This window comes from Balaenoptera ricei, chromosome 9 (assembly GCF_028023285.1).
Source record: "Balaenoptera ricei isolate mBalRic1 chromosome 9, mBalRic1.hap2, whole genome shotgun sequence".
Classification (NCBI taxonomy): domain Eukaryota; kingdom Metazoa; phylum Chordata; class Mammalia; order Artiodactyla; family Balaenopteridae; genus Balaenoptera; species Balaenoptera ricei.
Window position 1 is genome coordinate 81,084,543 of NC_082647.1, and position 21,380 is coordinate 81,105,922.

General features: G+C 36.4%; 1 protein-coding gene across 3 annotated transcripts in view; it reads left to right on the forward strand.

Moving 5' to 3' along the window:
- Positions 1-21,380, forward strand: part of SEMA3E (semaphorin 3E) — a 261,910-nt gene that overhangs the window by 134,547 nt on the left and 105,983 nt on the right. For all 3 annotated transcript variants that reach the window (XM_059934035.1, XM_059934036.1, XM_059934037.1), the window contains exon 2: positions 17,861-18,021. In XM_059934035.1, coding sequence (XP_059790018.1) covers positions 17,861-18,021 — 161 coding nt within the window. The remainder of the gene's footprint in view (positions 1-17,860; positions 18,022-21,380) is intronic.

Below are 21,380 nucleotides of genomic sequence, written 5' to 3' on the forward strand. Positions count from 1 at the left end.
CCTCCGTACTGTTCTCGATAGTGGCTGTATCAATTTACATTCCCACCAACAGTGCAGGAGGGTTCCCTTTACTCCACACCCTCTCCGGCATTTATTGTTTGTAGATTTTTTGATGATGGCCATTCTGACCTGTGTGAGGTGATACCTCATTGTAGTTTTGATTTGCATTTCTCAAATGATTAGTGATATTGAGCATCCTTTCATGTGTTTGTTGGCAATCTGTATGTCTTCTTTGGAGAAATGTCTATTTAGGTCTTCTGCCTATTTTTGGATTGGGTTGTTTGTTTTTCTGATATTGAGCTGCATAAGCTGCTTGTATATTTTGGAAATTAATTCTTTGTCCATTGCTTCGCTTGCAAATATTTTCTCCCTTTCTGAGTGTTGTCCTTTCGTCTTGTTTATGGTTTCCTTTGGTGTGCAAAAGCTTTTAACTTTCATTATGTCCTCTTTGTTTATTTTTGTTTTTATTTCCATTTCTCTAGGAGGTGGGTCAAAAAGGATCTTGCTGTGATTTGTGTCATAGAGTGTTCTACCTATGTTTTCCTCTAAGAGTTTTATAGTGTCCGGTCTTACATTTAGGTCTTTAATCCATTTTGAGTTTATTTTTGTGTATGGTGATAGGAAGTGTTCTAATTTCATTCTTTTACATGTAGCTGTCCAGTTTTCCCAGCACCACTTATTGAAGAGGCTGTCTTTTCTCCATGGTATATTCTTGCCTCCTTTATCAAAGATAAGGTGACCATATGTGTGTGGGTTTATCTCTGGGCTTTTTATCCTCTTCCATTGATCTATATTTCTGTTTTTGTGCCAGTACCATACCGTCTTGATTACTGTAGCTTTGTAGTGTCGTCTGAAGTCAGGGAGCCTGATTCCTCCAGCTCCATTTTTCTTTCTCAAGATTGCTTTGGCTATTCAGGGTCTTTTGTGTTTCCGTACAAGTTGTGCAATTTTTTGCTCTAGTTCTGTGAAAAATGATATTGGTAGTTTGATACTGATTGCGTTGAATCTGTAGATTGCTTTGGGTAGTATAGTCATTTTCACAGTGTTGATTCTTCCAATTCAAGAACATGGTATATCTCTCCATCTGTTTGTATCATTTTTAATTTCTTTCATCAGTGTCTTATAGTTTTCTGCATTCAGGTCTTTTGTCTCCTTAGGTAGGTTTATTCCTAGGTATTTTATTCTTTTTGTTGCAATGGTGAATGGGATTGTTTCCTTAATTTCTCTTTCAGATTTTTCGTCATTAGTGTATAGGAATGCAAGAGATTTCTGTGCATTAATGCTGTATCCTGCAACTTTACCAAATTCATTGATTAGCTCTAGTAGTTTTCTGGTGGCATCTTTAGGATTCTCTACATCCAGTATCATGTCATCTGCAAATAGTGACAGTTTTACTTCTTCTTTTCCTATTTGGATTCCTTTTATTTATTTTTCTTCTCTGATTGCCATGGCTAAAACTTCGATAAGTATGTTGAATAATAGTGGTGAGAGTGGGCAACCTTGTCTTGTTTCTGATCTTAGAGGAAATGGTTTCAGTGTTTCACCATTGAGAATGATGTTGGCTGTGGGTTTGTCATACATGGCCTTTATTATGTTGAGGTAGGTTCCCTCTATGCCTACTTTCTGGAGAGTTTTTATCATAAATCAGTGTTGAATTTTGTTGAAAGCTTTTTCTGCATCTATTGAGATGATTATATGGTTTTTATCCTTCAGTTTGTTAATATGGTGTATCACATTGATTGATTTGCGTATATTGAAGAATCCTTGCATTCCTGAGATAAACCGCACTTGATCACGGTGTATGATCCTTTTAATGTGTTGTTGGATTCTGTTCGCTAGTATTTTGTTGAGGATTTTTGCATCTATGTTCATTAGTGATATCGGCCTCAGGCCAATATCACTGATGAACAAAGATTTTTGTGACATCTTTGTCTGATTTTGGTATCAGGGTGATGGTGGCCTCGTAGAATGAGTTTGGGAGTGTTCCTCCCTGTACTATATTTTGGAAGAGTTCGAGAAGGATGGGTGTTAACTCTTCTCTAAATGTTTGATAGAATTTGCCTGTGAAGCCATCTGGTCCTGGACTTTTGTTTGTTGGAAGATTTTTTTTTTTTTTTTTTTTTTTTTTTTTTTTTTTTTTTTTTTAATGATAGAACTACTATTGTTTCTTTCTTTTTTTTTTTTTTTTTTTTTTTAATTTTTATTTATTTATTTATTTATGGCTGTGTTGGGTCTTCATCTCTGTGCGAGGGCTTTCTCTAGTTGTGGCAAGCGGGGGCCGCTCTTCATCGCGGTGCGCGGGCCTCTCACTATCGCGGCCTCTCTTGTTGCGGAGCACAGGCTCCAGACGCGCAGGCTCAGTAATTGTGGCTCACGGGCCCAGCCTCTCCGTGGCATGTGGGATCCTCCCAGACCAGGGCTCGAACCCGTGTCCCCTGCATTGGCAGGCAGACCCTCAACCACTGCGCCACCAGGGAAGCCCTGTTGGAAGATTTTTAATCACAGTTTCAATATCAGTGCTTGTGATTGGTCTGTTTATATTTTCTATTTCTCCCTGGTTCAGTCTTGGAAGGTTGTGCTTTTCTAAGAATTTGTCCATTTCTTCCTTGCTGTCCATTTTATTGGCATATAATTGCTTGTGGTAGTCTCTCATGATCCTTTGTATTTCTGCAGTGTCAGTTGTTACTTCTCTTTTGTCATCTCTAATTCTGTTGATTTGAGTCTTCTCCCTTTTTTTCTTTATGAGTCTGGCTAATGGTTTATCAATTTTGTTTATCTTCTCGAAGAACAAGATTGTAGTTTTATTGATCTTTGCTATTGTTTCCTTCATTTCTTTTTCATTTACTTCTGATCTGATCTTTATGATTTCTTTCCTTCTGCTAACTTTGGGGTTTTTTTGTTCTTCTTTCTCTAATTGGTTTAGGTGTAAGGTTAGGTTGTTTATTTGAGATTTTTCTTGTTTCTTGAGGTAGGATTGTATTGCTATAAAGTTTCCTCTTAGAACTGGTTTTGCTGCATCCCATAGGGTTTGGGTGGTCATGTTTTCTTTCTTTCCTTTTTTTTTTTTTTTTTTTTAGGAATTTTCTATTTTCTTTAATAAAAGTGGTTTCAGGAGTTCAGACTCTAGATTCCTATTGGCAGTTGTGTTTTCATTGTCATTTGTTTCTACATATTTTTTGATTTCCTCTTTGATTTCTTCAGTGATCTCTTGGTTATTTAGTAGCATATTGTTTAGCCTCCATGTGTTTGTATTTTTTACAGTTTTTTTTCCTGTAATTGATATCTGGTGTCATAGCATTGTGATTGGAAAAGATACTTGATACGATTTTAATTTTCTTAAATTTGCCAAGGCTTGATTTATGACCCAAGATATGATCTATCCTGGAGAAAGTTCCATGAGTACTTGAGAAGAAAGTGTATTCTGTTGTTTTTGGATGGAGTGTCCTGTAAATATCAATTAAGTTTGTCTTGTCTAATGTGTCATTAAAACTTTTGTTTCCTTATTTATTTTCATTTCAGATGATCTGTCCATTGGTGAAAGTGGGATGTCAAAGTCCCCTACTATTATTGTGTCACTGTTGATTTCCCCTTTTATGGCTGTTAGCATTTGCCTTATGAATTGAGGTGCTCCTATGTTGGGTACATAAATATTTACAATTGTTTTATCTTCGTCTTGGATCTATCCCTTGATCATTATGTAGTATCCTTCTTTGTCTCTTGTAATAGTCTTTATTTTAAAGTCTATTTTGTCTGATATGAGAATTGCTACTCCAGCTTTCTTTTGATCTCCATTTGCATGGAATATCTTTTTCCATCCCCTCGCTTTCAGTCTGTATGTGTCCCTAGATCTGAAGTGGGTCTCTTGTAGACAGCATATATACAGGTCTTGTTTTTGTATCTATTAAGCCAGTCTATGTCTTTTGGTTGGAGCATTTAATCCATTTACATTTAGGGTAATTATTGATATGTATGTTCCTATTCCCATTTTCTTAATTGTTTTGGGTTTGTTTTTGTAGGTCTTTTTCTTCCCTTGTGTTTCCTTCCTAGAGAAGTTCCTTTAGCATTTAGAAGTTCCTTTAAAAGTTCCTTTAGGTCTTTTTCTTCCCTTGTGTTTCCTTCCTAGAGAAGTTCCTGTTGTAAAGCTGGTTTGGTGGTGCTGAATTCTCTTAACTTTTGCTTGTCTGTAAAGGTTTTAATTTCTTCGTCGAATCTGAATGAGATCCTTGCTGGGTAGGGTAATCTTGGTTGTAGGTTTTTCCCTTTCATCATTTTAAATATGTCCTGCCACTCCCTTCTGGCTTTCAGAGTTTTGCTGACAGATCAGCTGTTAACCTTATGGGGATTCCCTTGTATGTTATTTGTTGCTTTTCCCTTGCTGCTTTTAATATTTTTTCTTTGTATTTAATTTTTGGTAGTTTGATTAGTATGTGTCTTGACGTGTTTCTCCTTGGATTTATCCTGTATGGGACTCTCTGTGCTTCCTGGACTTGATTTCCTTTCCCATGTTAGGGAAGTTTTCAACTATAATCTCTTCAAATATTTTCTCAAATCCTTTCTTTTTCTCCTCTTCTTCTGGGACCCCTATAATTCAAATGCTGGTCTATTTAATGTTGTCCCAGAGGTCTCTGAGAGTGTCCTCAACTCTTTTCATTCTTTTTATTTTGCTCTGTGGTAGTTATTTCCACTATTTTATCTTCCAGGTCACTTATCTGTTCTTCTGCCTCAGTTATTCTGCTATTAATTCCTTCTGGAGAATATTTGGTTTCATTTATTGTGTTGTTCATCATTGTTTGTTTGCTTTTTAGTTCTCCTAGGTCCTTGTTAAACGTTTCTTGTATTTTCTCCATTCTTTTTCCAAGATTTTGAATCATCTTTGCTGTCATTACTCTGAATTCTTTTTCAGGTAGACTACCTATTTCCTCTTCATTTGTTTGGTCTGGTGGGTTTTTACCTTGCTCCTTCATCTGCTGCGTATTTCTCTGTCTTCACATTTTGTTTAACTTACTGTGTCTGGGGTTTCCTTTTCGCAGCCTGTAGGTTCGTAGTTCCCGTTGTTTTTGGTGTCTTCCCCCAGTGGGTGAGGTTGGTTCAGTGGCTTGTGTAGGCTTCCTGATGGAGGGGACTGGTGCCTGTGTTCTGGTAGATGAGGCTGGATCTTGTCTTTCTGGTGGTCAGGACCACATCTGGTGGTGTGCTTCATGGTGTCTGTGACCTTATTATGATTTTAGGCAACCTCTCTGCTAATGGGTGGAGTTGTGTTCCTGTCTTGCTAGTTGTTTGGCATGGGGCATCCATCACTGGACCTTGCTAGCCATTGGGTGGAGCTGGGTCTTAGTGTTGAGGCGGAGATCTCTGTGAGAGCTCTCGCCGATTGATATTACGTGGGGCCAGGAGGTCTCTGGTGGTCCAGTGTCCTGAACTCGGCTCTCCCACCTCAGAGGCTCAGGCCTGACACCATGCCAGAGCACCAAGACCCTGTCAGCCACACGGCTCAGAAGAAAAGGGAGAAAAAGGGAAAGAAAAAAAAAAAAAGTAAAAATTAAAAGTATTTTTTAAATTATTAAAATAAAAAAAAAAGAGAGCCACCCAGCCAATAAACAAATCCAGCAAGGATAACAAGCACTAAAAAGTAAACTAAGATAAACATAAAAATGAGAAACAAATCAGTCGTAGACAGCAAACCCCCAGCCTACAGTTGCTCCTGAAGTCCACCACCTCAGTTTTGGGACGATTCATTGTCTATTCATGTATTCCACAGATGCAGGGTACATCACGTTGACTGTGGGGATTTAGTCCGCTGCTCCTGAGGGTGCATGGAGAAATTTCCCATTCTCTTCTTTGTTTACACAGATCCTGGGGTTCAGGTTTGGTTTTGGCCCCGCCTCTGCACGTAGGTCACCCTCAGGAATCTGTTCCCCACCCAGATAAGAGGGGGTTAAAGCAGCAGCTGATTAGGGTGCTCTTGCTCACTCAGGCTTTGGGGGAGGGAGGGGTACAGTAGTCACAGTTGGAATGCGGGGCAAGCCTGCAGTGGCAGAGGCCAATGTAATGTTGCAACAGCCTGAGGCACGCCATGTGTTCTCCCGGGGAAGTTGTCCCTGGATCGCGGGACCCTGGCAGTGGCGGGCTGCACAGGCTATCCAGGGTGGGGGGTGTGGATAGTGACCTGCGCTTGCACACAGGATTCTTGGTGGCTGCAGCAGCAGCATTAGTGTTTAATGTCCGTCTCTGGGGTCTGAGCTGATAGCAGTGGCTCACGCCTGTCTCTGGAGCTCACTTAAGTTGTGCTCTGCCTTTTGTAGGCACACAGGGAAGGAATCCCTTCTCCTCACACACCCCGAAACAATGGTCTCTTGCCTCTTTGACAGGTCCTGACTTTTTTCCGGACTCCCTCCTGACTAGCTGTGGTGCACTAACCCTCTCAGGCGGTCTTCATGCAGCCAACCCCTGTCCTCTCCCTGGGATCTGACCTCAGAAGCCCGAGCCTCAGCTCCCAGCCCCCACCCACCCCGGTGGGTGAGCAGACAAGCCTCTCAGGCTTGTGAGTGCTGGTTGGCACCGGTCCTCTGTGCGGGAATTTCTCCGCTTTGCCCTCTGCACCCCTGTTGCTGCACCCTCCTCTGTGGCTCTGAAGCTTCCCCTCGACCCCCCCGTCTCCACCAGTGAAGGGACTTCCTCGTGTGTGGAAACTTTTCTTGCTTCACAGTTCCCTCCCAGAGGTGCAGGTCCTGTCTGTATTCTTTTGTCTCTGGTTTTTCATTTTTCTTTTGCCCTACCCAGGTATGTGGGGAGTTTCTTGCCTTTTGGGAAGTGTGGGGTCTTCTGCCAGCATTCAGTAGGTGTTCTGTAGGAGTTGTTCCACATATAGATGTATTTTTGATGTATTTGTGGGGAGGAAAGTGATCTCCACGTCTTACTCCTCTGCCATCTTGAAGGTCCTTCCCCTGCCCCCGCCCCCCAGTTAATATTTTTAAAGGCTACTCTTTTTAAACCAATTGGATGGAACGGAGAGTTGGGGAGAGTAGAAGCAGGAAAATCGGAAGCCGTTTCACTGGTCCAGTTGAGTAGTTGTAGTGAGATGTTGAGGACCGATAGTATGGCATTCAGGGAAAGGAGAATCAGGACAAATCCTAGATTTTTGGCGAGATCCAAAGAACCATTTACTGAGAGTGGAAGCCTGAGAGAGGAGTTGGTTTGTAGGTAGAAATCAAGAGTTATTCTTCATTTGCTCAATTGGAAAAACTAGTTTGTTAGAGTCCAGGAGAAGATGGCAAGTAGGCATTTGGCTAAATAAATATGGATTTGGGGGTCAATATAGGAGGCAAGAAATTGAGTATCATATTACTTTGAAGAATTTCAGTTATCAAATATTTGAACCAGTGTATGATGAAGTAAAAATTCGATTCCAGTTTTAGTTAATTTGCTTGTTTGTTGTTATGTGATGGAGTATTTATTAGAGAAAACATTATAGACCAATGATCAATAAAGTTGTTATAGAAAGGTACAGAATTTCAACAAAAACATAAAAATTTACGTGTGGGGGAAATGGGTGAATGTGTTCGAAAGGTACAAACTTCCAGTTATAAATAAGTCACGGAGATGTAATGTAGAGCCTGGTGTCTATAGTTGACAGTACCGTATTGTATCAGTATATTTGCAAGTTGATAAGAGAGTAGATCTTAAAAATTCTCATCATAAGAAAAAAAATTATAACTATGTGAAATGATGGATATTAACTAAACTTATTGTGATAATCATTTCACTATATACATATATCAGATCGTTATGTTGCATACCTTGAACTAACCCAATGTTACATTTCACTTATATCTCAATAAAACTGGGGGAAAAAGCCCATAAAATTTATGCTATGTATTAGCAAGTTATATTAGTCTAACATTTAAAATGATCAACTACAAAATGAAAAAGTGGCTGATAGACCTAGTCACCTTCTTAGCATGACCTAACTTCAATTAAACATATAGCCTGTATAAAATGTATTCGTTTTATTAGCATAGAGCACTTCTGGGTCAAGATAATATTGAAATATATTTATAATTTAATAGCTAATTATGCTAATTACCTGGAGGGGTAGTGTATACCTTAGCCAACTTTGTTCAAAAATCAAAAGTATCTTACAAAAAGCAGTTTTTTGTGGGGTGTAGTTTGAGTGACGGGAGTCAGGATTGTTCAGTGTGTGTTAGAGGAAATGCATTATGAAGTACTGTTGCTCGCTTATTTTAAATCCAATTCTAAGACAGAATACAGTGTAAATATATAGAACAGTTGTGTTTTATTATTCAAGTTTTAAATATTAAATGAGAGCCAATCCATAGTGAAATGATATAATCCAGAAAAAGTGGCTTTTAAGATATTACTGTAAAATGAATGCTATTTATACGTCTCACATTAAGAAATAAGTAACAAATAACTAAATGAAATCAAAGCTTTATTATCACAGATAATTTCATAGATTGTATGAAAATATTTTGAAAGGAAGAAGTTCAGATGATGATCAAACCTATAGCACACTATGATAATGCTTAGAGCACTTCATTGGACTTCTAGGAACATGTTTCCTTTCACACCCCTCCTCTCAATAAGTTTTAAATGACTAACAGTATAGAAATCATTACGGTATTTTACACATATTCTTGGCTTTGTTAACTTCTGCTCTGACTGAACATTTAAAACATCTTGTAGATTACTTGTTACTTAGAATTTTGGAATTCTCATAAACAAGTGTCCGGAAATCAACACAGAGTCAAGTTAAGAAGAGTAGGGTTGAAAGTTCAGTTTTGAGTGAGTCATTTTTCCCCTCCATGTGAAAGAAACTTTCTCATTGGCTAGTGTTCAATAAAAGCCTGACTATAAGTAAAAATTGACCTCCACAGTAGTGGCCTTGGGAAACTGCATGTTAAGCACAACATTTCTGATATTTTATAGTAGTGAGTAAATTATTAAGAAAATATTATGCCTCTTAATATAACTCCTAGTTAATCTGTGTATGAGAAAGGGTTGTGGATTTGGGAATCATGAGTGACTGGAAATAATTGTTAAAGCAAAACCAAATGAGTAAAAATGGATTCAATGGGGATCCTCAAAAATGGAGGTATAGGAAAAATCCAGAGGAAGTGTGAAGGGGATTGGAGTCTGAAGAGACCAGTTGGAAAACATGGCCCTGAAGGCAGGGAAGATGGATGAGGAAAAAGTCTGGATCAACCATGGTCTCCTTAGGGAGGAGGAAGCATCTCATAAAGGCCTCTGGCTGTAAAACCACTGTCACCGCCCCAACGGTGGCACCTCCACTGTGGCCAAGGCTCCACCTTTCCTGACCCACGTAGGGCTCCCCAGCTGAACAGCTGTGCCTGGGAGTTTGTTGACACCCAGTTCAGCCTCCGGGAGACCGAGCATGTTCCTTGATTTATAACATTTTTTTGGTGAACTGTTAATGACAAACTGGTTAATTACCCTGGATAATCAAGAATTAACTCTACTTACTAAAGCAAAACTATAACACATTAAAAATATGTTTCTAACATGGTTGAAGCACAAATTTCTACATTTAAGAACCTCGCCTCCTTCATCTCTCAACCATGATGTCACAAAACATAAAACTTAACAGTTTAAACATTTCTTAAATTCAGATGTTGACAAAGCACCTTTAATCCTGTGGAAAAATAGGCAATGGACATAAAGAGAAAAATGACAAAAAGTGACAATAAGGTACTCTGAGATATAGGAAAGGATGCTTAACTTCATCCATAATAAGAAAATTAATTTGTATTTCCACAATCAGATCTGCAAAAATCCTAAATTTTAATAACATACTGTTCTCTTAGGTGATGTGCAACAGTCACTCTCACATATAGTAGTAGAATATTAAACTGATATAATTCCTATGGAGGCACATTGGCAGTATCTGTAAAAATTTATGAACTCATGTATCTTTAGGCCCAGTAACTCCACTCTAAAAAGTGGAATGTATATTACAAATATATTTTCACATATATGAATTGGCATATATTCATGTATACACATTGTTAGCACTGTTTTTTAAACCATTTTTTAAAATTGAAGTGTAGTTAATTTACAATGTTGCATTAGTTTCAGGTGTACAGCAAAGCGATTCAGTTATACATTTATATATATATTCTTTTTCATATTCTTTTCTATTATAGGTTATTACAAGATATTGCATATAGTTCCCTGTGCTATACAGTAGGTCCTTGTTGTTTATGTTTTGTATATAGTAGCTTGTATCTGCTAATCCCAAGTTCCTAATTTATCCCTCCTCCACCCCCTTTCCCCTTTGGTAACATAAATTTGTTTTCTATGTCTGTGAGTCTTTCTGTTTTGTAAAGAAGTTCATTTATATCATTTTTTTAGATTCCACAGATAAGGGATATCATGTGTGGTGCTGTTTTTAATAGCAAAAATTTATAAGAATGCAGTGCCTGCCAATAGCTGATTCATAAAGTGGGATATTATGCAACTGTATCCTCTCTGAGTTTTGGTACAGAAAGACTTTTAAAGTATATAAAGTGAAGAAAAGCAAAGTAAACAACAGAGCTTATATTATGATTCTTTTTATATACAAAAAGTTAGGAAAGTATTAAACACCTATATATTTACCTTATTTGTTGTGTAGGTGTAAGAAACTCTGGAGGAATACCCAAGAAAGTAGACAGGGTTTGACCCTTCAGGGTGAAGGAGTGAGAACTGTACAGGGGGAGTGAGAACTGTACAGGGAGAGTGAGGCCAGATGGAAGGGAATCTATCATTGTAAATCTTTATATTCTTTCTGGTTCTGAACCATAAAAAATATTTTCTTAAAAAAAAAAAAGTAAACCTGCCTGATTCTATCCAGTATGTAAGCCTGAAAAAACTTACCTCTAAAATTGATTTACAGAAATAAAATGAAGAATGCAAAAATCTGATTTGTGTTATTTTTACATAATTACATTGATTTTTAGTATCCCTCTGAAACCCCAGATCTAGTACCTAATGCAGAGCATCTCAGTATGCACTGAATGTTTCATCAAAATGAATTACAATCTGTTATCCCAATCCTAAACAGCTTAAAATTTAAAAAAGACTTTTACCGTATTGTGTAAAATTTGATACCTAGCTTTCTTCCACTTAATCTTTCAGGTCTCTGCCTTCACAGTGCACCATGCTTTACTACTATCATTCTCCTCACCTGCTTATAATATATATATATATATATATTTTTTTTTTTTTTTTCCTCCATCCCTTTTATTTAACTTTTGCCCCCTGCTGGCAATTATGCCCATCAAAACCAATTGGTATTTTTAAAATAAATCCAGTCATGTACTTGCTCTTAAAACCTTTGAGGGCCTTTCCATTATATTTAGAATAACATGTCCTAGTTTACAAGGCCCCAAAGGAATGTTGAATGAAGGACACAGGGTGGTCCCAGGTCAGGGTCCCTCTGGCCTGCAGGCTCAGCTTCGGAAGCTGTTCACTTAGGACTTGCTCCTTTGGTCTCCACTGGAATAAAACGTAATTAAACATTTAGGAGGCAATCAAAAATTGTTAAATCATTGACTTTTATGGAGTAGCACTTTATATTCTATGATTTTGTTCATTTCAATGATTTAAGTATGTGCACTCACACACATAGAGTACATGCATGGACGGTGAATCTGTGTACCCTTTGTCCCATGGTGCCCTTGTGTGCGTGCACGAGTTCATTGACCTGTAAGGCAGAACATCGTGTATAATACTGAATAATGATAATTTATATAAGATAGGAACATAAGGAATATTAAAATTCTGACACTATTATTTTTCTTGACTGAGGAAATAAAAGGCTGTTTAATGCCTAGGCTATTCATGTGTACTTTTGAACTTTTTCTGCTTTTGTTGGAAGCAGTTTATGATTAAAAGTTGGAACACCACAATGCCTGTTGTGGACCTTTGACTTGTAAGAAAGATAGAAATCTAAAAGTTCAGAAGGTGCCTGAAAGGCTGGCCACAGTCCATTGCTGGAAAGACCAATTAGGAAGCCCTGTTTACACTTTAAAAAAAGTTAATTGCTTATTTCTTTACCACTCTGTTTCAACGTTATTACAAGCCATTAGTGAGTATTGATCAGGTCTGTCAAAATCATCAAAGCATGCAGTAAGAAACCTTTTCCTTTGGAATTGTTAAGAAGTTGAAGAAATTTCTAACCTTTATTTCTACATTTCATTTTCTTTAATAATGCTGACTTTGTGTGTGATTCAATATTTTATTGTTGAATTAACTTTAAGACATTGAGTAAAAGAATTAATTTGGAAAATAATAAAAAGTTTAAAGTCCTGGGTCTCAGGAAGTCACTACTTTGCAGGTGACTGGTAAAAGTATGCATTCAAAAAAGGAAACACCCATCCCTAGGAGATCTATTTTTTGTTTGAGAACTTAAAAATATGTACTCTGTCCTCCCCCACCTTGTACATGGATGTGTGGAATTTAAATATATTTTGACAAAGTGAGGGGAACTGTCTCTATATTATATTGATGTCAGTGAGTTTTAAAACTATTTCCCTTGCAGTTTTAAAAGAAAGACCATGAGAGGAAATGACTAAATCCTCTGAGTATGCCTTCATTGACAGCTGATAATTAGCAGGCAGCTTAGCAATAATAATTAGTTCCCTCTTGAGAAAATTTCCGGATGAACCCTGAGTTGGTGCATCCCAGTTTAGTCTTGTTTCTTTGTCCACTGCCTCCCCCAAGTAATTCGTGTTATTTTTAGAGTAGGAAGAACTCAAGATGAGCTTCCTCCGTTTACCCGAGTCAGCACTGTCCATTATTTGCACTGTGTTTTCTGGAGATTACCTGAGATTAGAGTTTCTTTGTCCCCCTCTTCCTGTATGTTTTCTGATTCTTTCATCTAAGCAGCTTGCAGCAGTGAAGAGGGATAAATAAGTCAGCCATTGCTTGGTAAATACGCCAAGTCCACGGACTATAATTTGGTGCTAAGACCAGTATTATGACTTAAAATGCTGGCTCTAAAACTAAAAAGAGGAAATATTCGTAAAGAAGGAGGGAAGCTTCCTGCTTGAGGTTTTTGTTTTGTTTTGTTTGCCTAAGTATATACCAAAAAATTTTTCAATTCATTTTGAAACGCTATCACGAGTTACCTACAAACATTTCAGTTTTCTTAAAGTAAGATGTATAAAACTGAAAATGTCATCAATTAATAAAGCAACATGAACACGTCTGTAGTTATTTGAGACAGCTTTTTAAATGCATATGAAAGGTAATTAAAATTAAAATTGATATTAACCTAAATTTTCCTCTTGATGTTCTTGCTGTTGAATTGTTTTGAATTATATCAATCCCAGCTATTGAATATTGGGAAAACCTTCCGTTTTACTTTATTATTAATATCAAGTACTGCAAAAATGTATTCAAGTTCAGAAACATTATAATCCCTTAATAGACTAGACTTTTCTTAGTTGCTTCTATAGGAGTTTTCTATATAAGGCTACGGAGTCACTGTTTATAAGGAACAAGCTTTTAACAAGTCAAACAATCTTGATGCTCTTTGTCTCTGGGGACCAGAATTGGGGGTGACTAAGCTCTGTGAGTATACAGTGGTGATAAACACCCCATCTCACATGAATCATTAATAGCAAAGCTCTCTAGTCAACCTCTTACTCAAATTTTGGCACCAACAATGACCAAATAACCTTAGCTGTGCACTGAATCTCTTAAAAACTCTCTTTTTGCAATTAGAAAACAGAGGTAGTTGTAGGTCCTACCTCGTGGAAGTGCCCATGATTAAATGAGATGTTTAGCCAAATATCTGGGCAACCCTGATCTACTCAAGTTGAGACCTAAAATTGATCATCACATCAAGCAGTACTGTTAAGCAATTGATATAGTTTTTCTCTTGTATTATAGGGACTTTTAATTTGAATTTTAAGAAGCCTGGGGTCAATTTTGATACTCACTTTAACAGTGTATAGGATATTAGAGAATAACTTTAACTTAATAGCATTTATTCCAGCGTTCCCATCTTATTTTCTTTGTTTTTTATTTCCCTTCATTTTAGCACCCCTAGCAATATATTTGTTTGTTCAACTGAATATATTTGTATGAGTCATCTCAGATCCTTTTTGGAAAGATGCAAGTTAAATAAATAAATAAAAGTAGAAAATTAGAGTTAGTATTAAAGCATAACTATGCACAACCTTTAAAAAATGTTTCTATTTTAGAATGCCTCTGTGTCTGTTATTCCAGATATATGTCTAAAACACAAATATTTACACATAACGGGTACTTTTAACCTTTCCTGACTTAAAGTCGAGGATGTTGGAGAATCATAGACAGTGGTTAGTACCTTGATTCTGAAATTTCCACTGAAAACTCTGAACTTCTTAGCAATCAGTCGTTGGCATTATTCTGTTGGATGGTGATGGTCAAAGTGGAGAGTTGCAGAAACATTCAATGCACAGCTCTCATATTGGGAACATGTTTAAAGAAAACTGCAGTCTATTTTTTGGATCTTATATTTTTTAAAAATAGGTTAGGAATTATCCCAGGAAGTGTCTTCGTAAGTGAAATGAAATTTCTTAACTTACTGCCTAAGGCATGTACATGATATTCAATTTTATGTATCCAAACATATCTTGACAGCAATTTCCTCTGAGGTGATATGAATGAATCAAAATAAATTAGCTGCAAAATTCCTGATAACCTAAAAGTATTCCCTGACCCTATAATCATTTAAATATATGAAAAGTCATAAATGAATATTTTAACTACTTCCTTTTAGGCAAGCTTAAATAAGGGTCGTGGGATATGTAGACTTGTTCATTGGTCACTCCCTCCATTTGTTAAGATTCCAAAAAATATAGATTCAGCACTGTACTTTGAAAGGCCGTAGAATATCTGTGGTTGGGTTTGTTTATTTTTTTTGACAATGTTTTATCACCTCTATTTTAGAAATGCAATTTAGTCAAAGAATTAATAATTTTGAGTGTACAAGGGTGATTAAGACATGAGGAAACCAATCTAAAGAGGTTAAGTGGTTGTTCATAGTTACTCAGGTAATTAATGGCAAAGCCAAGACCAGAACCTGGCTCTTCAGATTCTCAGCCTACAGGACTTTCATTATGGCATATACATCTGTTGTACTTTGATTCTCATTTTTGTTTTTTTTTGTAATTTGAGTGAATTTTCATTGTAATAGTATATAGCTGTAGGATAGTCATTTATTCTCTGGGCACCTGAGTTTCTTCATAAGTAAAATAAAGGACAGTGGTAATTCAAACGGTTACACTCTGGTTGTTTACTGTGGTGGAAAAAAAATTGATACATGTAAAGGCTGTAAGAAATGAACATTTAAAAAATTTGCATTTGTTGAAATTTTTCCCTTTGCATTTTCCAGTCTACATCTCCACAAGAACATGAGTTCATCTTTGTGGTCTCATGGGATAGACTTCTTCATAGAGATGGGAAGATGGGTCAGAATAAAATTTGATTAGAAGGAAATAAGACTGATGGGCCGGTAGTTAGTCTCTATTACTGACAAAGAAACAGGAACGATGACCTTTAGACTGTAAAAATTATAGTAAGCATAGTATGCATTGCAGAAGTTGGCAAGTCATAAAAACAAGTAGAAGTTTTGATGTCTATATCTCTTTGTATATACAGAGGTAATGAGGTCCTAATGACTCATTGGGAGAAAGCAAGGTCATTCCATCCCTAGATGGAATTCATTTATGGAGTGCCTCCTTTACTGGTTGAGCTGCCTCTCTTTCCAATTCATACTTTTACAAATTGGCACTGACTACTCCACTGTGGCAGCACTTTAGGGTAGCGCCCTCATGTTTGATTCCTTTCATGGCTTTCTCTCGTCTTCCAGCCAACTTATTCTCCTAAGCTTTGTACACTACTGTGTTTGGTAAGTCTGTAGTTTAGAGACCTGCTAATTCTAGCTAGTGTATAACCATTCTTTGAACAGTTGAATCTTTTCAGATAATGATTTCACCATGCATAATGCTTGAGGAATTTTAGCAACATACTAGAATAACTGGGGAGGCTTTTCTGGAAAATACTCCGCTTAGCAGCCCTGATGTAAAACCATAAGTGATTACATGTGAAGACAAGGTGTAATGGCAGTGGAGAGCTCTGATTTATATTTTTGTTATGGTATTGAATCCCTAAAATACGCATCTCTGTTTGTGAATGCCTAGTTAAGAAGGAAAACAATGTGATTCTACCTTGACAAAATTACTGAGTGGGAAAAAATGTGTCTTCCAGGATCCAAGAACCCCTAATCTCTCAAATTCCTATTTTTATCTTCCCTAAATAAAGCACATTATTATTATTTCCATCTGTCCCTCAAAACTTTAAGTTCTTTATTTAGGTGAATGGTCAAATGATTCAGTATCACAAGTTTTACCTTTAAAATAATTTAATAATTTGATGTTAGCAAAATTGGTTGTTTTAACTAAAGGTTTAAAGTTAGCACCATTCCACAAAACTTTGGACATCAACAGTTTCAGAGTAGAGAAATAGAAGTTAATACATTCGTAATAGAGGGGAAAAGATACTCCATTTCTCTTTTCTCAGAAACAGGCAGTGTAAGAGTGGGCAAAGTGCTATGGATTTGTCATATTTCATACTGCTGTCTGGGTTTGAGTGTTCTGGTTACCAGTATTTCACCTTCTTTGTCAGATGCATTAGGAGCTGACCTTTGGGAAATGAAGTTATCTTCTACCTTGTCAATATTTACAAGGAGCCTCTTTAAGAAATCTTCAGCATGCAGGGTTTCGTATTAATTCTCTCTCATCCTCAAAGGCTCTCACATTATCATTTACCAACCTTAAATAGTGAACTGCCATATGCAATTAAATAGCTTCAACAAACAAATACACACATATGAGAGGTTTGCCAGATTCTGGCTTTCTAAAATTAAATGTATGTTAACTAAAACAAATAATTTGTAATTTCTGAAGTAGGGGTGAATGCATAAACACCAGCCCGAATCACAGTGGTAGAAAGTAGATCCCCATCAGTTTTAACAGTCATTCCCACTGTACTGAATACTACCACATTAACAACCCTGATAGTTTCCATTCTTGGACAATTTGATTTTGGACGTGACTTTCAAAACCAGTTTCAAGTGGAAACATTTTTTCTGAGTTGTTGTTCATCTGGAATTAAATGGACTTGCTTTGGGAATATTTATTGTAGAATTGGGATTTTTGTTATACATAGAAAAGTAAATATAAAAGTCATAATGGAATGACTTTTCCGTGTAGCACTTTACATTAAAGTTTGTGAAAAATAATTCTTTCTGTATTTAAAAACATAGGATATTTACCTTACCTATTAAGTTGAATCGAAGCTTTTCATTTAATAAACTTATAAAAGATGTTAGTTTGTGCACATCACAACTTATTTCCATTATAATTTTTTTTACACACTGAACAAATATTTAAAAATTTTTTTCCAGTTTTATTGAATTGTAGTTGATGTATAATGTTGTATTAGTTTAAGGTTATGACATATTGATTTGATATATGTACATATCAAGAAATGATTACCACAGTAAGTTTAGTTAATATCCATCACCTGACATAGTTAGAATATTTTTCTGTTGATTCGAACTTTTAAGATCTACCATCTTAGCAACTTTCAAATACACAACTAAGTATTGTTGATGCACTATATATTTTTAATCTTTTTGAGTAATAAATTTTAAAGACTTTGTATTTATGATAAAATGAATGTTAATTGCACAGTATTAATAGGTATGAAAATAGAGCCATGAGAAAAGTGTTATAAAGGTGTTTGTATTTTCTCTTGTGCTTAGTGTACATTTTCTTTTGCATTTCAGAACTCTTGGATCTAAACAGAACATCAGTCTTTCATAGCCCTTTTGGATTTCTTGATCTCCAGACAATGCTGCTGGATGAATATCAAGAGAGACTCTTCGTGGGAGGCAAGGATCTTGTGTATTCCCTCAGCTTAGAACACATCAGCAGTGACTATAGAGAGGTATGGAAACAGCAAACTATATTTCAGGAGAGAAAGAAAAGGAGTAAGGGAGGTATCTTCTTGCGTGGGTGTTACTTGGATTAGATTTTTCATTGTCTTGGCCATTTAACATTCTGAGTGATAATATTACTGAAATAAATAAAATATTCATTAAAAATAAAATCATTTTGAGAAAAAGTTATAAATGATGGAGAATGAACTTTTCTAGCACACCACAGATCTCTGTGTCCCCAGAAGACTTCTGATTGGTGCACTGGACGTTTCTCTTGCCTGATGGCCCTTGTCACCACACCCAGTGTCCTGACACCTGGGTTTGGAATATGCTGATTTAAAGTGCCTTTAGCACTTACTACTCTAGAAATCCCAGCCTGAAGAAATACCGATGTGTGAACTCAGTATAGCTAACTCATATATTTCTGTTGGTAAGATCACTAATTCAGGTGGATGCTTTTTAAACCTGAAGGATTAAAGTATATTAAAATAGGTGAGCACCCAACTCTTCTGAGAAAGATTAACTGTAAGAAGAAAAATGGTTCTTATAACTCTGTGCTTATAGAGTTGAATTGAGCTAATATGTTTCCAGAAATATTGATATATCAACCTTATATAAAACATGCAGAAATTTTTATAGACCATAGGATATTTTTGGCATAAATGTATGTATTACATAATACATTTTCTTTATAATTTACTTATTTATTTTTATGTTTGTCGAAATGTACAGTGTCCATATTTTTTAAAGTCATTTTTTAAAAATGTATCATAAAAAGCAGCATACCTTCATCCCTGACAGTTCCTCATCTCTAGAGGAAATCATGTAAAACTCTCATTTCTTCTGGTTCTTACCTCTGTATGTCTAAATAACATTTGTGTACTGTTCTTTCTCGGTATCGTTAATTTTAGATAGTATCTGTTGACTTTCTGTAAAGGAAGATGAGGATTTTAGCTTTCTTTTCTTGCAGTACCGTAGCTAAAATATCTGCACTATTTCACCAGCAACCCCTACTCATCTGCCCAGTCATCTTCCCAATAGAGCTGTACCACAACTTTTAGCTAAGTAATAACTATTTATATTATTATAATTGGGAAAATGGATCACACTTCTTCCCGCCACCCTAGATGAAATATTTTCTCTTTGTTTCATTTGCTTAGATTACTTTTACTCATTTTTCACCAAACTTTCTACCAGAGTTCTTATACTCCTCTCAATATTGTAAACCATATGGCTTTCCAAATCAGTTTTTGGTTTTTAAACGAGATGCGTCCTTCCTGATTCTCTTGTCAGCCCAGAGTTGAACTTCACCATCATGCTGGAGCATCCCCTCAACCTCCCAGTCGTGTGATATTCTTTCATAGTTTAGTCTGACATTTTACTGAAACACACCTTCAATTAGCTTGCTGAAGAAAGATCCAAAGTAAAATTTTGAGGTTTTTTTTAATGTTTAAATATAGTATTATTCAGACTCCACACAGAATTGGTAGATGAATGTGAAATTCTAGAATGAAAATCATTAGCTCTAGAATTTTGAGGATGGCGTTCCATTGTTTTCAGACTTCGAGTATAGCTGCAGAGAAGTGCGATACCATTCTAATTTCAAAATTTTATTTATAAGCTGTTTCCTGCCACCCTGTTCCCCTAATCCTGTCCTCATGCCCTTCTATGTTTTAACATTTTCTCAAATGTTCTTTAAGGTTTGATCTGTTTTTCATTCACTGTGTTGAGACACAGTGGGCCTTCTGCAGGGGAAAGCCTTGGCCTTCAGCTCTGGAAAATGTTCATTATGTCTTTGATGTTTTCCCTTCTTTCCATTTTCCTCCTGACTCTCTATCTGGGACTCCTATAAGGCAGAGTTTTGTTCTCAATTGTCTGGCCTGCTGTTTATTATACAGACGTTGAACGATTTCTCCTGATTTCACCCACACCCACCCCTTTTCCCATTTTCAGAGGAGTCCTAGACTTATAATTCCTGAGAATTTTTCAAGTTCGTTTTCATGAATCAGCTTGTTTATTGGCTCCCTTCACCTTGCAGGCATTTAGTTTTCAGCTTTTCTCGTGTGGAAAGCCAGTCAACACTTGTCCATATGTTGTAGAACTTCCAAAATGTTGCTAATATTTCTTTGGCATCTCCACTCAAGTTCTGTTTGTCCTTTTTGCATTATGTCCTTTGGCTACTATTTTAGTTGCAGGATGAAGTGGAGACACATAATATGTTTAACTCTTTCCTTTTTTTTTCTATCATCCTTAATTTTATTTTCTCTACAGTTCTCAAAAGAGATGATTGCTCTCTCTCTCTCTCAATGTCTATCTAAAATATATATTATAAAATTGTATATGTATTTATATATATAAAACATAAATATACATTATTTGTATTATACACACACACATACATCATTTTTGGGGATTTTTTTATTGAAGTATTGTTGATATCCAATGTTTCAGATGCACAGCAAAGTGATTCAGTTATGTATATATGTATATACATATATATATTCTTTTTCAGATTCTTTTCCATTATAGGTTATTACAAGATATTGAATATAGTTCCCTCTGCTATACAGTAGGACTTTGTTGTTTATCAACTTAATATATAGTAGTTTATATCTGCTAATCCCAAACTCCTAATTTATCTCTCCCCCCACTGGCTTTCGCCTCTGGTAACCATAAGTTTGTTTTCTATGTCTGTGAGTCTATTTCTGTTTTGTAAATAAGTTCATTTGTGTCATATTTTAGTTTCCACATATAAGCGATATCATATGCTATTTGTCTTTCTCCGTCTGACTTCACTTAGTATAATAATCTCTAGGTCCATCCATGTTGCTACAAATGACATTATTTCATGAGTAATATTCCATTGTATATATATACTACGTCTTCTTTATCCATTTATCTGTTGATGGACATTTAGGTTGTTTCCATGTTTTGGCTATTGTAAATAGTGCTGATGTGAACATTGGGGGGCATATATCTTTTCAAATTCGAGTTTTCGTCTTTCCCAGGTATACACACATAAATCTTTAAGACCATCAATGACCTCTTTTTTCCAGACAAATTCAATGGATTTTCCTCTCCCTTTTATGGATGGTCATTTTCCTCTTAACTGTGGTGTTCACCACATGGCCCCCTTCTTTTTCTCTCGGGTAGATCATCTGCACACTCCAGTTCTTTGAAGGAATAGTTAAGCTAGGGGTGGTTAGAATGGGGGCCATAGAATAGTCTCTGTTATGGGATGATTTCCTCCCCCAACCCCCAATTCATATGTTGAAGCCCTAACTCCCAGTACCTGAGAATGTGACTTTAAAGATGTGATTAAGTTAAAATGAGGCAATTAGGGTAGGCCTAATCCAGTCTGACTGGT